The sequence below is a fragment of the Arachis ipaensis genome, chromosome B10, assembly GCF_000816755.2.
Source record: "Arachis ipaensis cultivar K30076 chromosome B10, Araip1.1, whole genome shotgun sequence".
In the NCBI taxonomy this organism is placed as follows: Eukaryota; Viridiplantae; Streptophyta; class Magnoliopsida; order Fabales; family Fabaceae; genus Arachis; species Arachis ipaensis.
In genome coordinates this window covers 30,193,055-30,214,901 of record NC_029794.2, presented here as the reverse complement: position 1 = coordinate 30,214,901, position 21,847 = coordinate 30,193,055, and the positions used below count along the sequence as shown (strand labels likewise).

Here is a 21,847-nt window from a genome sequence, read left to right as displayed (position 1 = left end):
TTCGATAACGTGAGTCACCCTTTGTATAAAGAAGAACAATGCGAGTTTCTCACTCAACAAGTTACCTGCATCAAGAACGGAAGACCTGATTCCATGTATCAGAGTTGGAGATGGCAACCCAGAGATTGCTCTTTGCCCAAGTAACAATAATACACAACCACTTAATTAATTCAATTCCTTCATTAGCAGAATGTTTTTATATTCCTAGAATCTGAACTATTATTCTAGGGACGTGCAAAAACATTCTGCGAATTGAACCAGACGGTTATTGTGGATCAACTAATAATTGTGTTTTTGTGTGTGAAATTATTGTGTATTAAGGTTTAAGGCGAGAGTTTTGCTTGAGAAGCTTAGAGGGAAGAGGCTCATGTTTGTTGGAGACTCATTGAACAGGAACCAGTGGGAATCAATGATTTGTTTGGTCCAGTCTGCTGTTCCTCATGGCAAAAAGACCTTGAACAAGACTGGCTCCATTTCTGTCTTCAAACTCCAGGTTTGACTCTTTGGTCTTTGCTCTACTCACTCATTTTAACATAATTATCAATAATCAATACTCCAAAAATGGATAAAAAATAAAATATAATCTCTCATTATTAATTTTATAAGTGGAACAAAAAATAAATATAAAAAAAATAATAAAAAATAAAATTAAAACTCTAAATATATATTTAGTTTAACGCATTTTAATGTACATCTAATATTATTGAAGATTTTTTATAAGAAAAACATAGAAGGCCAGTTTTATCGCTATATATTATTCATTTATTTGACATAATGATTTTTTGTGAAGAAAAATTTAGAATCATATTTTTATGTAATGCATGTCAAATGTTAATGGTGGGACAATAATGAATTAATTTTGCTGGATTACAAAATTGTATGCATGCTCTGGCTTTGGAATATTGTGACCTTATCATGTTGGTGGACCAGTGGACCTTATCACAATAATGTAGCTATTACTGTGTGTGTGCAGGATTATAATGCAACGGTGGAGTTCTACTGGGCTCCGTTCATTGTAGAGTCAAACTCAGATGATCCAAAGATGCATAGCATATTGAACCGAATCATCATGCCTGAATCAATTGAGAAGCATGGTGCCAATTGGAAGAATGTGGACTACCTTGTTTTTAACACTTACATATGGTGGATGAACACACCAACTATGAAAGTCTTGTAAGCACCATAACAATACTCTATGCTCTCTCTCTCCTAATTAATTAATAATGTCATTATATAATTGAATTGGAAGATTTAAAAATCAGGGTCTAATTTAAATATATACTAATAACAGCCTAAATTCTTTTACATTGTCATTTAGTAAATTAGTCATTTATTTGCTAATTGCTTATCACATCAATATAAAATGAATTCAAACTTTATAAAATGTGATTAATTAGTTGAAAGTATAAACTCTAGAAACTAATAGAATCGGACACAATAAGTCAATAACATCAATATATTTGGACACATTATTGTGTTTGGATATATTTCATCTTATTACATTTTATATTATAGATAGAAATTTAATTATGTAGTGCTAAAATTAGTGAAAATAATTTTTTATTTTTTTTATCTATTAGTTAAATAATTAATAATCTAATGAAGAAATTTATCAAATGACGGTGAAAAATATATTTATTCTCGAAAATAAAATTAATTTTTTTAATGAATTAATTTTACTAAGGTGGCAGTTATGAGTAACAACAGTGGCGAGTAATATTTTAATTAGTGTGATGGATATCAGAGATTTAAAGAAAGAGAAGTTGAATTTAAGTCTTTTTTAATTTTATTTGAGTAATCTTAAAATTAGATGAAACTTATAGATTTTGTAGAGTTATTTCAGATAAAAAGTAAGAGATATTTTTATTTTATTTCTTATTAAAGAAGAAGTCAAAACAGAACTATTTACAAGGTATATAGCTGTGAAGTCTAGCTGGATAGAATAAGTAAAAGATTATTTTATTTTGTCTCCTAAAGTATAAAACCAAAAACAAAAAAGAGAATGAGAAGTGACACAGCCAGATTCAACTACTCAATGCAATGTAGCTTACATCCAGTCTCCATCACAACAATAATAGAATTTCACTATCTTTAAATAAGATTACATTCACCAATTTTTCAAGGATTTAATCCAATCTAATCTTATTTGGGACAAATCCAACTTCTAGCTAAGCCAAATTTAACTAGGAAATAAACATAGACTTTTCTCCAAGTCTAACTCTCTCTTCCTTTTTTCACTCAATGATTTTTTCTTACATTCCTCACAGTAAATGCCTTTTACCATTGAAACAAAGAAAGATTAAATTGAGAAAACGGAATATTCAATAGAGAATCATAAAAGAGAAGAATGAATAGCTCTATAAGCTATGAGAACCTAAACTTTTTGTTCTCACTCCTTGATCCAATCCTTGGTCATTTACCCCTTTAATAGATGAGTAAAGCTTTCAAAGTTTAAAACTTTGTTTCAATACATTTGATTTTTTTTCCCCAAAAATCAGTAGTAGCATCAGCTGCGCAGAAGTGATGGAAGAGAATATACATCCATACTTTCTATCTTCTCTCTCATCTTTTTTCATATTGTTTCAAAAATCTGAGGTCTTCATTTGTGCTTTGATTCCAAGTAGCTTTCTTGTCCGTTGATTCTTGCAAAGCTCCATAACCCTCAAATTCTTGAGCTTTTCAATTCGGTATATGCAAAGAGGAAGTTTTCTTTCACAAGATTCAATGCTGCACAAAAAAAGAAAAATTCTATGATGAAGCTTTAGATATGATCTTTGTTTTTAGCCTAGCTTCTTTAACTTTCTTTTCTTGTTTAGATTTGGTAACACACATTTTGTTCTTTGATTAAGTCCTAATAAGAATTTTTTCTCTTTTCTTGCTTTGCTTCTGTAATTTCACGTGGATAATGAAAAAGAGAGAAGAGAGAAAAAAGAGAATTTAGTTGAGTAGTGTGTAGTTTGATTCTTATGTAATTTGAGTTTTATTACTTAGCTAACCACCAATTCAAGTGAATAGATTTGGACCATCAATTGAGCTTATAAAAATAGTGTGAATTATATTCAACCACTTATTTTCTTAAAGTTTATGGATCTGAATTATTGTGGGCTTTGTTTGCTTGTTAATGGATCAGTTTGATTAGTTTAATTTTCTGCACACTTAATAAATTAATTACATACATAATTAAAATTTTAATCTAATAATAATGTTTAGTCATCATCAATAATATATTGTTAATTCTTCATCAAATTTAACACAGTATGTTAGCATTAAAAAGATAAAAATTAAAAAAAAAATGTGTAAAATTAATTGTATGAACTGAAGTTGAAGAAGATATTGATGATTGACTATAATGAAAGAAATTAAATGAATTAACAAAACACAATTTTCTTTATTTAATTTCAAGTGAAAGAGAATAAAACTCCTAATAAACTAAAGTTTATCCAATTGATCTATTTTTTCTTTCTGATTACAATAATATAGTCCTTCTTTATACTATTTCTCTCATTACTAATATGTTCGAAGGGTATTACTAATATTTAAATAGTCAGTTATTTCCTTATTTATGTTTGAAGCAATCTGTGAATTGGATTTTGTGTTTGGCATGTTGGTGATAATGCAAAAGACGAGGGTCGTTTGATGAAGGGTCAACGGAGTATGATGAAGTTGCAAGGCCAATTGCATATAGAAGAGTCTTAAAGACATGGTCAAAATGGGTGGAGGACAACATTGATCCAAATCGAACCAAAGTTTTCTTCAACAGCATGTCCCCTCTTCACATAAGGTAAATCAATATGCTCAATTCTCAATTTTCTCTTTTAAATTTATTTTTTGATAAGCTACTAAAATAACACCTGAAATGTTTTGGCACCAATAAAAAATTTCAAAACAAGGAAATAACAAAAATTCTCCTGAAAATATTAAACGTTTTGAGAGAAAAATTATTACTCAACTCATTTTGTTTGTGGCGGTTGACAGAAATCGGTGACACAATTTTATCCTTTTCTTCTTTTGAATTTTTTTTTTGTTTATTTTTTAATAGTTTATCTCTTATCATGATCATCATTACTGCTACTAGCATTTTGTCGAACATGCTATACCCGTCAAACCTTCAATTTATTATGATAATATATAAATATATATAGATTTAAAATTTTGTATAGATATAGTTCACCCGATTAATCGAATCAACTCACTCACATCCAATCTGATCAGATTTAATAACTATAATAATATATTAGTATAAGTATGAAAAATAATAGGAAAAAAAGAAAAGAAAAGATGACCATTATAAAAGGGAAACTGTATTATATATAATATGTATAGATTATATATAAAAGGTGATTATAGGGGTCAACAATCAAAATGCAATTCTTTTGAGTACCCACTGCAATTACTTGCCTTTGTTCTCTGTTCTTTTTTTTCTTTTCCTTCTTTTTCATCACCTTCGGTGGGGTATTTTATTTGTTCTCCCCCAACATACGATACCAAAGTTTATCCTTTTGAAGTGCTTATTAGGTATTAACAAATTAAATTAAATACCAATGTGCTAGCTGGCACTAAAGGTAAAAGGATCTTAACCTGCAATCTCCCATGAGGATAGTGTAACTCTCACATGCCATATATAATATAATATTTGTTAACTCATTAGGTGAGACCACCCTAACTGTCATCTTATTTTATTATTACTTGGTTAGTGTTTTTGCTTTTGGATCTCTGGTTAGTTTGGTTGGGCAGCCACTATAGTATTTCGTTGTGTCTACAAATTCTACTTATTGTTTATTTACTACAAATTTTAGGGTATGTTTGGTTTTTTTAAGGGCATATATAAATTAAGAAGAAGTTTAGGACTTTTTAAAAAGTTAGCCAGCATTTAATTAAGAAAATTGAATAATTTTATATTATTGAATTTAATCTCACACTATTAAAAATATTATTAATGAAGTCACCAAAAAAAAAAAAATATATTATTAATGATTAATTAATTACAAAATATAAATGTTACTGCCCCTAACACCCCTCCTAAATTAAATAGAATGAGAATTTTTGCGTTTGTAATGAATTTTTATATGGAAAAGTCATGTCTGATATATTTTTTTTAATGGGCAATGCTATATCACTATATGTACAATTCGAAAGTTGTCTACTAATTGTTTGTGGGAGGAAAAATGGTGCGAGTTCCATTTTTTTTACTTTATTTTATCTTTCACATTTTAAAGCTTTTTAAAGAATAAATAAACAAAATTACGCGTAAAAGAATTTAAGATGGACAAAAATATATAAAAAAAAACTCATAAATATCAAAGTATATCCAAAAAATTATTTTTTATGAACAAAAATATTACGTCGTTAGTAAATTTTTCTAATCTCTAAAATATATTTTTGTCCACCAAAACTAATTTTTTTTAGTGTACTTTAATATTTATAAATTTTAATATGCACTTTTATTTACTCAAATTCTTTCATGTGTGTTTTTGTCTATTTATTTTTTTAAACATAAAAACTATCAAACAAAAATGACAAACTAAAGGTTGTTGAGATAACTTTCAATAATTGTCCAAGAAAAAAAAAACATTTTTTTTTATCTAACTAATTATACATAGCTTAAGAATTTAATCTTCATTCCTCATGAGTGATAAAAAAAAAGTTACAAAAAAATATTATATTATATGTACATCAAAATCAGTCGCTAAAATTAATTATTAATATAAAATATATATTAAAATATAAAATATACATTAAAAAATAAATTAAACTATTTATTTATTTATTTATACACAAATATATGATAACTAATTTAGTGATTAATTTTTGGTATATATATACATGGTCTTTTTTTTATAAACCCAATCTCTCATCTAATAAGTGTATCATGTTGGCACTGTAGATGACAAAATTGAGTGAATAACTAAATACAAATGTAAGATCTTTAAGTAAACTCCTAATAAACTAATTAACCCATTTTGATTTTATATTATTATTTATTGAAGGAGTGGTGATTGGAACAACCCAGATGGCACAAAATGTGCTAAAGAAACAACACCAATTCTTAACACATCAAGCCCACAAGTTGGAACCGATCGAAGGCTTTTTGTGATTGCCAACAATGTAACACAATCTATGAAGGTGCCAGTGAACTTCATTAACATAACAACATTATCTGAGTTCAGAAAAGATGCACATACATCAATTTACACCATACGCCAAGGAAAGTTGTTAACTGCAGAGCAACAAGCTAACCCTGCCACTTTTGCTGATTGTATTCATTGGTGCCTGCCCGGCCTGCCCGACACGTGGAACGAGTTCCTTTACACGCGTATTATCTCGATATCTTGACATACAACAAAATCAACATCCAAATTCAACGACTAAAAAGGATTCTCTAAAGTAAAAAAATAGATAAAGCAAAAAAGAAAGAGTTTAATCATCCTTAGTTTTAACTGATGATTAAACTTTCAACTTTTTTACTTGGATGTGATTCAAATGCGACCGTTAAGTAATCGGACAAAGATTTGGATGTTTCAAAAATATCTTCTTTTACAATGTATAGATATTTTCAAAGTTTTTTTTTTCCCACATAATTGTTATTAATGCTCTGGTTTCACACACATCCAAAAACAAAACTGAAAAAAGAAAAAAAATAGAAAAATCCTTCAACCAACGCCTCTGATCTCATCTCTGTAAGTGTTCATGTGATTTTCCTTGATTGGGACATTTTGTTTCTTTTAATTATCTTTCTGCTATTATAGACTTATAGGTTCAGATTTAGGAACATGGGGTATTTGCAATTTTTTTTTTACTCCTCATGTTTCTTTGGCTGTGTTGGGTTGAGTCGGAAGAAGGCCAAGCACCACAATTGTACAATAATGAAGTGCTTATTGAAGACAATAAAGTGATTAATCACATGATAATGTTTTATGTACATTATATTAGTTTTTTTTTGCTCATCTATTGGGTATTGACCAACTCTAACTACTCTTCTATGAAAATCCATACATAAATCTCGATTGACTAGTTAATACAAGTTTGAACTAATAAAATAATAATGTTTATCATCAATATTTGTTTTTAGAGAAGTTATATATAATTTAATGTTGATACAATAAAAGCAATTCTATATATACATCTAATTATATATTGTCATGACAGTAAAAATAACTATCTTTTATATTAACATTTTAATACTTTAAAATAAAGAAATTAACTGGTATAAATGTTAATGCAAAAAATGAATTTATACACTAATATGAATAATTTGGTATATCATTAGTTTTTACGTGTTTTAATTATTAGAAAATATAAACGATGATGAAAAGGATTTATTAAAATAGTACAGCATAAATGCAAAATTATTTTATTTCACATTTATTTTTGTACTATACTCCTAACACATTAGAGGAATTGGATTATATCTTGGTACGATCACTAATATTAAAAAATTAGCAACTCTATCCTAACAAACTTCTTTCTCAAAATCTCGCCTTAAAGTCGGTCACAAAGATCTCGGCTGAAACCGACGACTAATTCAGCCTCAATCAAACTATAAATCAGGGTGAGGGCCGACGGCATGGGGCAAAGCATTCAACACCATCCTACTAATTATATACTCATTTTCTTAAGTGATTCTTCAATGACTTGAGCGTCGGAGTCCTTTTTGCAGGTACCACGCTTAGGTCCGAGTTTACGAGGGTACTCCAATTTTAGATCGAGCTGTCAGACGCCTCGGAGTAGTGAGAGACCGATGTATAGTTCAGAAAGAGTATCCTTTCCAGAATATTTGGCGCCCACCGTGGGGCCCCGCCTCGATTTTTAATTTTGATCTAACACTACTAGATTCGACTTGTATCTTCTTTTCTTTGCAGAAGCCAAACTATGACGGATCATTCATTAACTCCGCAAGTCAACCCAATCAATGGCGAACTCTTGGCTGCCAATGCTGCTCTACAGGCAGAAAACCAACAAATGGCCGAACTGTTAGCAGCAATGCAGAACAACGGCAAAGAAAAGAACGATAATAAAAAAGTCAATAACAACCTCCACGAGGAACACCAATCAGATTCGAACGTGAAAACAGGAGAAATACCTCCCAAAATAGAAAGACGACGGACTGGCCCTTTTTCTAAAGAAATAGTGAATTTTAAAATGCCTAAGAATTTTACACTCCTAATGACTTTGACACCGTACAAGGAGATCGGAGATCCTAAAGTTCATGTCACAAAATTCGAATATATGATGTTTCTCAATAGTGAATCCGATTCCATCTTGTGCCGATCTTTCCCCACTTTTTTAGATGGAGCTGCTTTATTATGGTTTTGTAATTTACCTGTAGGTTCGATATCCAGCTTCGACGAATTTGCCAAATTGTTCATAAACCACTTCGCAGCATCCAAAATCTACGTGCGAGATTCAGACTATCTCAGTACGATCAAGCAAGGACAATACGAGAGTCTAAAAGACTACATGACGCGCTTCACAATAGTGGCCATGGAAATCCCAGACCTCAATCCAGAGGTACAGCTACATGCAATAAAGAGTGGCCTCCGACCTGGAAAATTCCAGGAAGTAATAGCAGTTGCAAAGTCGAAGACATTGGAAGAATTTAGGGACAAAGAAAATGGAAAAATTGAAATTGAAGAATTATGTGAAACTTGGAGAAATGAAAGACCATCATCTCGAAAGGAAGAGGAGAAACTTCCCAGGTCTCAAAGCAAGGATTTCAAAAAGCCTTTCAAGTTGACACCAAAGTTTGATTCATACACCAAGTTCAACACCAAAAAAGAGGACATCATCAAAGAAATACTACACAACAAATTAATAAAACCACCGAAAAAAGCAAGCATATATCAAGATCAAAAGTATGTAGACAAAAGCAAACATTGCGCATTTCACCAGAAGTATGGCCATACCACTGACGAATGCATAGTAGCCAAAGACTTGTTGGAGAGACTAGCAAGACAAGGCCTAGTAGATAAATATGTCACTTCCAGAAGCCAGAAGGAAGCAACCAAAGACACTGACAAACCGAGCTATAACTCTGATCATAAGGAAAAAGGAGCTTAGCATGGACCAGTTGAAACTACTGCTTCTAAAGGAAGAATAAATTATATTTCAAGTGGTTTTTCAGGATGAGAAGCTACTGAGCCATGATGACAATGGAAGGATCTCGTCAAGAGACCCACACCTCGGCCCTAGCTGCCCAAATTGCTTTCAGCGCATCTGACTTCAAATCGTAGTGCCCTAACTTGGACGATCTGGTGGTAATCTCAACCCAAACGGGGGAGCTAATAGTTAAAAAGGTGCTACTCAATCCAGGGAACAGTGCCGACGTATTATTCTACTTCACATTCAAGAAGATGCAATTCAACGACAAAGCACTGCAACCCACAAATGGAGAATTAGTAGGGTTCTCGGAGAGAGCGTCCCCGTATTAGGTTATGTATGGTTAAGAATGATGCTAGGAGAGTCTCCGAACTCAAAATCCCTAGATATTCAATTTTTAGTAGTTGATTATACTAGCCCTTACAATATTATTTTGGGACGTCCGACCTTTAACTCTTTTGGAGCTATTGTCTCTACGGTTCACCTCTGTGTTAAGTTTTCTGTGCAGGACAATATAGTGGCAACGGTGCATGCCGATCACAAAGAAGCTAGACAATGCTATAATGCAGGTTTGAAAACCATCCCAAAGGAGATTATCCCAAGGGTCAATTCGGTTTACAACTTGGAGAGCATCCCAACATTGGCTGAGTTGGATCCAAGGAGCAATAACAGTCGTCCAGCCCCAACAGATGACCATGAAAAGGTACAACTAGGGAAAGCCGACCAATGTACTAACATTGGTTTTGTTTTCTCTGCAGGAACAAAACAAGATTTGATTGAAATATTAGGATCAAATTCCGACCTCTTTGCATGGAAACCTGCAGACGTGCCAGGATGTGATCCGAACTTCATATGCCACAAGCTAGCGGTCAACCCTAATGTTCGACCCATAATACAAAAGAAACAAAACTTGGGTACGGAGAGAAGAAATGCAGCAATGGCAGAAACACAAAGTTAATTGATGCAGGTTTTATCACAGAACTTCACTTCTCGTCGTGGCTAGCAAACGTAGTAATGGTAAGAAAGAGCTCGGAAAAATGGCATATGTGCGTGGATTTTACAGATCTAAACAAAGCTTGTCCAAAAGACTCTTACCCACTGTCAAATATTGACAAACTCATAGACGAAACCTCAGGGTTCCAAGTGCTCAGTTTCATGGATGCCTATTCTAGTTACAATCAAATATTAATGCACTTTGACGACGAAGAAAAAACAGCATTCGTAACTGACCAAGGTAATTTTTCCTATAAAGTCATGCCTTTTGGATTGAAAAATGCAGGAGCTACCTATCAGCGATTAATGGACAAGGTCTTCAAATATCAGATTGCCAGAAACATCAAAATATATGTTGATGATATGGTAGTCAAATCAAGCTCGGTTCAACAGCATAAAGTTGACCTTAATGAGATTTTCCAACAACTGGAAATGTACAACATGAGGTTAAACCCAGATAAATGTGCATTCGGAGTACATGGAGGAAAATTTCTCGGATTCTCATTAACAAACAGGGGGATAGAAGCCAACCCTGACAAATGTTAGGCCATGATAAACATGCAATTAGCTCGGTCTATCAAGGAAGTGCAGCAGCTCACAGGTTGCCTAGTGGCCCTATCCCGATTCTTGCCCACAGCAGCTGCCAAGTCATATCACTTCTTCAACACCCTCAGAAAGTCCGAGAATTTTGTCTGAACAGATGAATGTGAAAAAGCCTTTATCAAATTCAAAAACCTCCTAGGTTCACCACCCATACTTCAGAAGCCCCAACAAGGTAAACCCCTTTACTTATTCCTTTCAATTTCAACTAACACGGTTAGCTCCATGCTTGTAACAGAAACAGGAAAAGAATAACACCCAATGTATTTTGTGAGCAAGGTACTGTAAAATGCCGAAACAAGATACCCGACGATAGAAAAACTAGCATTTGGACTTATCGTCATAGCTTAGCGCCTACGACACTATTTCCAGACACACCGAATAATAGTTCAGACTGGTCGGACCCTACGTCAAATATTATCAAAGCCAGATCTTATAGGACAGCTCACAAAATGGTCAATAGAACTCTCAGAATTTGACATCTCATATCAATCACGAGGATTTCCTAAGGCCCAAGCGTTGGCTGACTTCATTTCAAAATTCGCCAATACAGAAGGAACAGTCACAGAATGGGAACTATATGTAGATGGCGCATCGAATGAAAGCGGATGTGGGGTCAGGATCTTGTTAAAAGACAATGCTGGAGTACATGCCGAACAGTCAATCAAATTTCTTTTTCAAGCAACCAATAATCAAGCCGAATATGAGGCACTGCTGGCAGACTTAAGGCTAGCAAAGAAAATAGAAGTAAAAAACCTGAAAGTATATTGTGACTCTCTCCTTGTGGTACAACAGGTAATTGGTCATTTTTAGGTGCAAGATCCACTCCTAGAAAAATATTTAAATTCGGCACAAAATATGATACACCATTTTAGAAATTTTGAAATAACCCATATACCTAGAGAAAAAAACTGTAGGGCCGATATTTTATCTAAGCTAGCTACATACAGAGTAACTGGTTCATCAGAAATATTGTCCCATCTTACACTAACAGAACCGAGTTTAGATGTCAAATCTTTTTTAAGTGTGTCACAGGAAGAGGACTGGCGAAGCCCATTCATTCACTATCTAAGAATTGAAGAAATACCAGAAAATGAAAATCCGAGGTGTTTCAGGCACAAAGCAAGCAGTTACACTGTAATTGGAGATGACCTATACAAACGAGGGTTCTCCCGACCGTTACTTAAATGTCTCGGCCAAACCGAAGCAGAAGCTGCCATTGCCGAGGTTCATGACGGCATTTGCAGCCACCATGCAGGAGGTCGGAGCTTTGCCACGAAAATTTTATGCGCATGATACTACTGGCCGACGCTACGTGAAGACTGCAGAAATGAGGTACAAAAGTGTGATGCATGTCGAAAATGCGCACCACTCATTCATAGCCCGGCCGAATTGTTGCATACTTCGGATGTCACTTGGCCTTTTCACAAATGGGGAATAGACATTCTCGAACAATTTCCGGTATCACCAGGACAGGTAAAATTCCTATTTGTAGCTATTGATTACTTTACAAAATGGATAGAAGCACATCCACTTGCGAAAATAACGTTGGATAAGGCCTTAAAGAAAAAAAATTAACAGATGTTAAGGGACGTTGGGCCGAACTCATACTAGAAATATTGTGGAGCTATAACACAACACCACAATCCACAACAAAAGAAATTCTATTCCGATTAGTGTACGGCACGGACTGCATGATTCCCATAGAAGTCGATCAGGGTTCAACTCGAACTGAATACTTTGACGAAAGCGCTAATATAGAAGCTAGATCGGCCAAGCTTGACACAATAAACAAAGAACGAAGCCTAACCGAACTCAGACAGAGATCTACGCAATTGGCTATGCAAAGACAATATAATAAGAAAGTGCGACCGAGAACACTAAAACAAGGAGACTTGGTGTTAAGGCAAATAGAGGAAGTTTGAAAACCCCCAGGGCATAGGAAATTAGCTGCTACTTGGGAGGGTCCCTTTCGAATCTCAAAAGTTGTTGGAAAATGAGCCTATTGTCTTGAAACACTGGATGGAACGGCCCTACCCAACACGTGGAACATTTCATCTCTGAAGATTTATTATTGTTAACTTCTCCTTGAAAACAAGATGAAGTGACCAGGTGCTCTTTTTCCTAATCACGAGGATTTTTCCTAAGAGCAACTCCAACGCTTCAGTTCCAATAACACTTTTTTTGACAGAGTTCCCAACCGTTGAAGGGAAGTGGAGAAGGGTCCTCACACGATTTTCAAGTGAAATGAGTCTCTCTGAATAGGGACTTGGGATAACCAATAATAACTTGCCAAATGGCAAGTTATTATTTAAACAAATAATTATATTATAATAAATAATTATATTAAATAATTAAATTATAATTAATTTAGTAATAATTATAATAAATAATTATATTAAATAATTATATTTTTATTTAAATAATAATTTATATTAATTATTTATGTCATAATTAATATTGAATATTATTTATATTGTTATATTAAATTATAATTAATTAATTTATTTACATTAAAAAATAAATTTAATTTTTACACCTTCCAAAATAATTGTTGGTTGGGTTGGTTATTTTTATTTTTAAAATTTAAAATACTAACCACATTATTAAAATTAGCTGTTACAAAACTAGCTGTTACAAAATTAGCCATTGCAAACTAGCCATTACTATGTTATCATTATTATTAATAAATTAATATTTTATTACTCTATATATACCACTTAGATACACTTCTATTCTCACACTTTCTACTACTCTTCTTCATCTTCTTCCAAGTTTACGAAATTAAGGTTCTGCTGATATTATTTTTTGTTTAAAAAAATGGATCCAAACCAACTCAACTCTTTTTTCAATTACTTACAAAATTTTTCTTAAATTCCAAATACCCAACAATCTCGAACCTCAAACTTTCAAGTTCCAAATCCAAACTTCACACTACCGAATACATTTCAAAATCCAAATCCACAAAATCTTTCTATTTTCAATTTTCAAGCTCCTTATAATAATCAATTTCCTATATTCCAATCGCAAAATCAAAATTTACAAACACCACATTTTCTATTTTCATCCATATTTAACCCCTCTATCGAAAATGTTACTCCAACTTCCTTGCCATTTCCAACTCAATTAAGTGCATCAAGACATAACTCATCTGATGTTGGTGGCTCTTCTAACCCATCCTCTCAGACTCCTATACAATCTAATCCAAATTCGTAATATTCAGATTTTGCCAACCCTCGTGGATTAGATGCTATCACCTCAATGATGATGATATTGAAGATCGGAGGCAAGATAGTATTCAACACTGGCATTGGAAAGAGGATGAGATGCTGATCAGTGCATGGTTAAATATTTCAACTGACCCTATAGTTGGTACCGATCAAAAGGGAAAAATATTTTGGAGTCAAATTCACAGCTATTATGAAGAATTTTGCTCCGACATGACAAGGGGGTAGTTGCATGTAAGAAACGATGGTATAAGATCAACAAGGCTGCTGCACAATTTGCTGGTTGCTACGATCAAGCTAGTCGAAACATAAGGAGTGGTTCGAACGTTGATGATATAAAGGAGTTGGCCTATAAACTTTATTCCACAAATTATGGTAAAAAATTTACTTTTGAGAGGCATTGGAACATGCTTCGTTTAGAGCAAAATGGAGAAGCCAACTACCTACACAGAGTGGCGGCTCAAAGAGAACCAAAGTTAATACAACTAGAGCATACTCATCCTCATCAAACCCAGAAACACCGTTGGCTGACGAACCCGGTGTGGACTCTCCCGTTTGCCCACAAGGATCAAAGAAGAGCAAGCGAAAAGGTAAGAAAAAAGCACAAATGTCTAAAGATTTTAGCGAAAAGAAATCATCGGTTGTTAAAAAATTATCTCTCATGGAAGATATTAAGAATGTTAGAGAAAATGAACTAATGGATAGGGAAAAAGAAAGAGAAGAGGAGAGGGAATATAGAGCAAAGATTATGGCAATCAAATAGAAGGAGTTACAAATTCAAGCGGCAATGAAAGAACAAGAATTACAAACTCAGAGGTATATTAAAGAAATGGAGATAAATGCAAAAGAAAGGGAAATGGAAAGGATGGCTAAGGAAAGGGAAAAAAATCGATATGCAAATACTTAATGCTAACACATCTACAATGAGTGAAAAACGACGAGCTCTTCATGAGATTGCATGTGAAAAAATAATCGCTAAGTGGTTTACTTAATGGTTCCTTGTATTCGTAGAGTTATGTAGTATGTTCTTATTTTTATTGCGTATTACTGGTATGTGATGTAGTCTGTTTTATTTATTTCTGATGTAACTTTTTAAATTAGTCAATATTATTGTGCCATTATTGTTCATGAAAGTGACCGTTGCAAAACTAGCCGTTTTAAATTTAGAAAAAAAAAACTTGTCGTTAAGTAGTCGTTGCAAAACTAGCCGTTGCAAAACTACTCGTTAAGTAGCCGTTGTAAAACTAGCGGTTGAGGAGTAGGTACTTATTGCAGATAAACATATAAATATCAACTATCAATGACTCTGCAACTCCACTTCAACTCTTGTTTCTCACCTCGAAAGAGAACTAAAAATTACATTTCTACATATGGCTAGAAATTTTGATGATATGTTTAATGAGGCTTTGTATGACAAAAGAAGACGGCAAGATAACACACTCATAGATAATTGGATCGATGAGTGTTTACTCGAAGATTCAGAAGAAGAAGATATCAATAGAAGCTCTATCCCAACTCCTCGTAGATGGATCAACAGAGATTGAGAAGCAGGACATGATCGCCTTTTCCAAGATTACTTTGCAGATGAACTGGTGTATAATGCTGACATTTTCCAATGGAGATTTTGAATGAGAAGACATGTGTTCTTTCGGATAGTAGACGCTCTCTCAAACGTCTATCCGTATTTTCAACAGAGGGTTGATGCAACTGGAAGAAGAGGCTTGTCACCACTCCAAAAATGTACCGCTGCGATACAGATGTTAGCATATGGCATAGCAGCTAATGCTGTTGATGATTATGTGCGCATAGGCAAGAGCACTACAATTGAATGCTTGGAAAAATTTGTTGAAGGTGTCATTTCAGTGTTCGAGGATGAATACTTGCAAAAACTAAATCCAAATGATGTACGACGCCTGCTACAAATGGCGGAGGGTCGTGGCTTTCCTAGCATGTTGGGTAGCATTGACTGCATGCATTGGCAATGGAAAAATTATCCAAAGGCGTGGAAAGGTATGTACATGAGTGGTTATCGTGGGGTTGCAACCATAGTACTTGAGGTTGTAGCATCTTCAGACCTTTGGATATGGCATGCGTTCTTTGGAGTTTCTTGTTCAAATAATGATATCAACATGTTAGATCGTTCTCCAGTGTTCGATGATATTCTAAATAACCGTGCTTCGGAGGTAAATTATACTATTAATAGTAATAATTATACTATGGGATACTATTTAGCAGATGGTATTTATCCTGAATGGGCCATATTTGTCAAATCAATCTCAAAGCCACAAGGAGAGAAACGCAAGTTATTTCACAATACCAAGAAGGGCAAAGAAAAGATGTGGAGCGAGCATTCGGAGTGTTGCAAGCACGCTTTGCAATTATACGTGGTCCATCTCGCTTTTGGGAAAAGAAGAAGTTTGCCAACATAATGAGAGCTTGTATTATATTGCATAATATGATTGTTGAGGATGAAAGAGACACTTATGCAGGAAATTTTGCTCAAGGCTTAGAGTATGATGATGTCGAAAATGGCTTATCACAACCTCGGCTGGGAGTAGAAGATTTTGCACCATACCATCAATTTCTCCAAAGAAATGCCCAACTTCGAAATAGGCAGCAGCATAGACAATTGAAAGAAGACTTGATTGAACACATATGGTAATTTCACAATGCTTGTCGTCAACTATAGAGCTTAATTATGTTTTTTTTTGTATTAAGTAATTTTACAAATTAGTGTAATCCCGAATTATATATTGTGTATTATTGTTATATATGAATTTATTTAATATTAATATCTTTTAATAGTGAATTATTTTTAAATTTATAAATTTAAATAATATTATTGAAAAAATTAATTACATTAATTTTAAGTATTTTAATTAATTAATTAAGTAGGACCACAACAAGGGCTAAAGTTAGTTCCTCCTAATGGAGAAGAGAGAGATACTTTGAGTTCCTATTTACTGTTTATGACGCAAAAGTTGATGTGGAGTTACTTTTTATGACAGTTGGGCCATAAATAGGGACTGGAATAAGTTTTTTACTGGAGATGGTCTAAGGAGGGTTTTACTCGGATAGGTTTTAACGAGGCCAACCACTCCACACCTTTCAAAACTGAAAGGTCCTTTCCATATGAATAAAAATGCATTCATTTCTTCTTTTTCTATTTCCTACATTGACGTATTTATTCAATCATTCAAAACAACAAAAAAGCAAGTTGAAAACAATATTCACAAACATGCATTCACAAGTCAATTTTACTTTTAAGTCAAACCGACATTATAAGGCGGATTAGCAATTCACAAAATAAGCCGATCCAAAGTCGGTTACCAAATTATTAGTTTCAAACTAAAGATCCTAAAAATTATAATATTTGAATTCTTCAAGAGGGGGGAGGAACATTTTCATCGTGTTCCTCACCTGCCTCATCCTCAACCAGCTTTCCATCAATCACAATTTTGGTCACATCAAGTTGGACAACATCAAACTTGGGTGAAAACACAGAGACCTGACTAACAACACGGTCAAACCCTGTGGCAAACATTTCCAGGCCTTCTTCTTCCAATTTATGAATACGAGATGTCATCTTGCCCTTCGTCTTATCATTTTCCTTAATTTCGGCTTAAAGAAGACGAATTTGATCCTGAAGCTTCACAATCTCCTCCTTCCCACGTTTCATCTTTGCAGTCACATCAACAATAATATCCTCTATCTTCTTCACAGATTGCTCTAAGCCAACGACCTTATCTGTAGCGGCCTGTTGCTCCCCTCCCAACAACTCGGTTGCTCGGCCAACACATAATAAGCGTGAAGCCACAATCTACAAAACAAAGTTAACAAATGAAAAATGAATATACAGAAGCTAAATTAATGAAGCAAAAATGTCACTAACCTGGATGAACTTCCCCATCCCTTCCACACTAGTTCGGCGAGTCAGCCGTATATCCCCAGGATAATGGAAAACCTTATCAGCAAGCTCGCCAATTGGAAATTGGTCGCTCCAGAGAGACTGTGGATTCACCCCCTCGATAAAACCATGAAGTTTCTTCTGTCTCTCAAACACCGACCTATCACACCCTGCAACACCCTTATCTCCCTCAGATATAACCTCCAAAGACTTATCTGACTCATCTCTTTTCCTCTTCAACGACGCAGTAGGTTTGGCAGTAGAATGTGCAGCATCCCCACCAGCCTCCTTCACCACTCTAGAAACACTGCCGCCCTTTACTTTTTTCTTATGTAAAAAGGAGTGCAACCTAGAGGTATTCAGATGAGGTACTCATCCACCTACAGACGAAAACAACAATGAAGTATAAAACCAGAAATCAGCAAACCAAACATATAGGCGTACATTACCTATATAAGCTTTTAATCCCTCTTTATCATTCTCCTTTTCAAAATGCAATAACTTATGAATAGATAAGCATTCACCAGCAACAAAATTTTCTATCAGAAAATCCAAAAATAGATATTTTTCACTCCTCTCCGCATCCTCAAGAATCTACATTGGCTCCGGACACCAATACAGAGGATATTTTTCTATCAACTCACTATCTAAATAAAAAGGATATTCAGTCTCTAAAGACTGAACCTTTACAAACATGGACTTGAAGTTCTTAAAGGAAGATTTATATAAAAAAAAGATAGAGCATCCAGGAAAGCTACTCAAAAATACCCACAAACCCTTTCGCACCCTCTTCGATTGAAACAAGGAGAAGAAAATATTTAAAGAGGCAGAAAACTCCATCAGACATTCAAATGCTCACAGAAACGCCCACGAATTAGGGTGTAACTGTGAAGGAGCACAGTTAAGTAGAGTTAAAACCTTACACTCAAAATTTGAGAAAGGGAATCTCACGAACAGCTCAGTAAAACAAAGGATGTATATATAGAAATACTCTCACTCCCCCCGTCTTTCACAAACTCTCTCCTCGCTAGTACAAAGGAGAAGCTCGATACTAACCCCAGAACCATCTTTTACAAGCTTCAGAGCTTAGAGCTCACGAAGTGACTCGGCGTCAGAATAAGACAAAGCACGAATCTTTACATCCACATGCATCCAATGGTATGGATTTTCCTTATTTACTTCAACCACTTTTACTTTCTCTTTTTTCTTTTCTTTTTCCCTAACCAGTTTTAAAGGCAAAAGCAACAGAAAGATAGGAACAAGTAGAACAGAAGAACTAACCTTTTGAAGACAAGTCATTGTCAACACTTAAGCGAAAATCACTTGCATTATGCGTTGTAACTTTTCCCAAGAAGAAAACGGCAATCAAGCATAATTACAATCCACTAGGTTAGTGGGTAGTTCAAATAATAACTGTCCACTTAACCAAGCGTCAAAACGTTTCAGATTTCACTTTAACCAAAAATTTATTGCAGCCTAATTAACAAGGTAAAGTATCACTAAAACTCATCTTTTCCGTTAATTCGAAAAAAAAAACAAGCGTGAAACCGCAGCAATGCGCGTTGAGCTTGGGGGCTAAGGTACTTATTCAAACGACCAAGGTATAACCACACAGCAAAAAGCTCAACTTGCTAAACTACGTTTTTCAAGTCAAGCTTGTGAGCTATGTACTGTACCCTTAACACATCGGAGGAACCGGGTTATACCTCGGCATGATCACTAACATTAAAAAATTAGCAACTCTATCCTAACAAACTTCTTTCCAAAATTTCGCCCTAAAGTCGGCCACAAAAATCTTGGCTCAAACCGATGACTAATTCAGCCTCAATCAAGCTATAAATCAGGGTGAGGGCCGACGACATGAAGCAGAGCATTCAACACCATCCTACTGATTATATACTCATTTTCTTAAGTAAGTCTTCACTGACTTGAGCGTCGGAGTCCTTTTTGCAAGTACCACGCTTGGATCCGAGTTCACGTGGGTACTCCAATTTTGGATCGAGCTGTCAGATGCCTCGGAGTAGTGGGAGACCGACGTATAGTTCAAAAGAGTATCCTTTCCAAAACAATTTTATTTAAATGTTATTTTGAAAACGTGATGTTATATAATATATTTCACATATAATTTAATCCTTGTTAATTGTGAATTTTTTTCAGAAGATGTTGAATCCTATTCCTATATATTATTAAAGAATTGATGCTCAGCATAAAAATTTAGAAAAATCCTCATCTGTCAGAGAACCTCTAATACATATTATGCTCTAATGATGAAGGTAATTATTTTCAATCTTTATCTTGTCTAGAAGTGTTTATGGTTCAAGTTTTTTATAAATTAAACTGAAATTATACTAAACTATTTTAAATGGTTTAAAAACTGAACTAAACTATGTTATCACATAAGAAATGGGTTTTAAATCAATTTACAGTATAATGCACCAGCTCATAAAAATAAACCAATTTTAATTGAAAAATTAATTTAAACTGATTTATAGGTTAAAACTAATTTGAACATATAAAAAATTAGTTTTTACATTCTCTCTCTTCCTCTTCCTGCCTCCCCTCTTTCTCCCTCTTTGATAATAAATTATTAGGGATTTAGGGGGTTTAATAAATTCGAATCATTAAAACCCCAATGAAAGGGTTGGAAGGAGCTAAGAAAAGAATGACAAAAAAAAAAAAAAGAATATTGGCACACCCCAAAGACACAGCGAAAACATAAAAAGATAGATAAATATTTTTCTATTAGACCTCTAAGATAGTTGTTATTAGCAACTTAGGTCACCGGAAAGGATTTCCTACTAAACCTTCAAAGAATTTATCCTTGACAACCTAAAAGAGGGATGAAGTTGAAGAAACCACCATGCAGAATCACCTTAGGTTGGATCCTTCAATCTTCTTCATGCAACAGGCGAAGCAAATCACTCACCTTACTTAATCACACAATAACACGTGCTTAAAGCAACTGAAAATTTATTCATCAAAAGTTGTGTAAATGGTCTCACCAAAGGTGTTTAAATAGCCCCCTAACAAACTAACTAAAAGATAAGATAATTAATTTAAATCAGATTTGATCTTAATGGATTAGATCAAATTTGATTTAAATTTAAAATTCCTAAAAATACTACTAAACAAATTAGATCTAAAACAAATCATATAACAAACTTTAACTGCAAAACAAACTAAAACAAAGACCTAAAAATTTGAAAATTAATGATAAATTATGCCTCCTACTGAATTTGAAAAGCATTATTGAGCTTCTTACTATCCTGACTTAGGCCAATGAGCCTCGTCTATTTTTCCTTGGTTAGAATTTGATGTAACTCCTCATGCATAAGTGCTGCCAAGTTCTCAAAGCTCTCATTAAACTTCTTTGCATATGCTTTCCCTTCTCTCTCTCTTCTTCCTCTCTTTTCCTCTCTCTTTTTCTTCCCCTCTCTCTTCTTAAAAATAATCCGAGACGGTTGTGAAGGGCGACGGAAGAGAAAGAGAAAGAGAGGGAGATTTGAGCAAGGGGAGCGTAGATCTTGAAAAGAATGCATACTAAAACTTTGTGGGGGAGTGATGGCAAATGCATCTGATTGTTTGAATACCGCACTCGTTATGCCTGCTTTGTGTTTGTAAAAATGCTTAGTTTAAATTGAGTGTGTAAAAGAGTGTGTGTAGTGTGCAACAACGCGAAAGTTAGTGAGATTGAATTTTTTATGGCTGAGAAATGAATGAGGATTTTGATTAGGATTTGGTTTTGGCTTTTCTCTGTGCTTACTAGTTATTGGTATTAGTTCTCACTCTCTCTCTCACTAGTTTCTTTTTTCAATTACAAAATTCACAAGGAAAAATCGCTAACACTGAAATTTATTCTGTACTTTACATTTCAATTCGAATGTTATTTATACTTTAGCTCTAATTTTTTTTTTACTACTGACTCTTATTGCATGAAAAATAAACTTTCAATGTAAATAGAGAAATACTAAAATAGTTAAAAATAAAAATAAAAATGATATTATATGAAACTATTTCTTAGAAA

General features: G+C 33.9%; 2 protein-coding genes across 2 annotated transcripts in view; both read left to right on the top strand.

The window, feature by feature from the left end:
* The window catches only part of LOC107623844 (protein ESKIMO 1), a gene marked incomplete in the record, with an annotated part of 7,812 nt that extends 910 nt beyond the window's left edge, over positions 1–6,902 (top strand). The window contains 5 exon segments of the mRNA XM_021113418.1: positions 1–140; positions 322–493; positions 974–1,173; positions 3,623–3,781; positions 5,988–6,902. Of these exon segments, the coding sequence (XP_020969077.1) occupies positions 1–140; positions 322–493; positions 974–1,173; positions 3,623–3,781; positions 5,988–6,333 (1,017 nt within the window).
* On the top strand, positions 7,870–9,057 carry LOC107620476. Its single transcript, XM_016322626.1, has one exon. It carries the CDS (start codon positions 7,870–7,872, stop codon positions 9,055–9,057), a length of 1,188 nt encoding a protein of 395 aa, XP_016178112.1.

Excerpts from the sequence above, each read along its gene's own strand:
- LOC107620476 (XM_016322626.1), top strand. The coding sequence starts at position 7,870 with ATGACGGATCATTCATTAACTCCGCAAGTCAACCCAATCAATGGCGAA.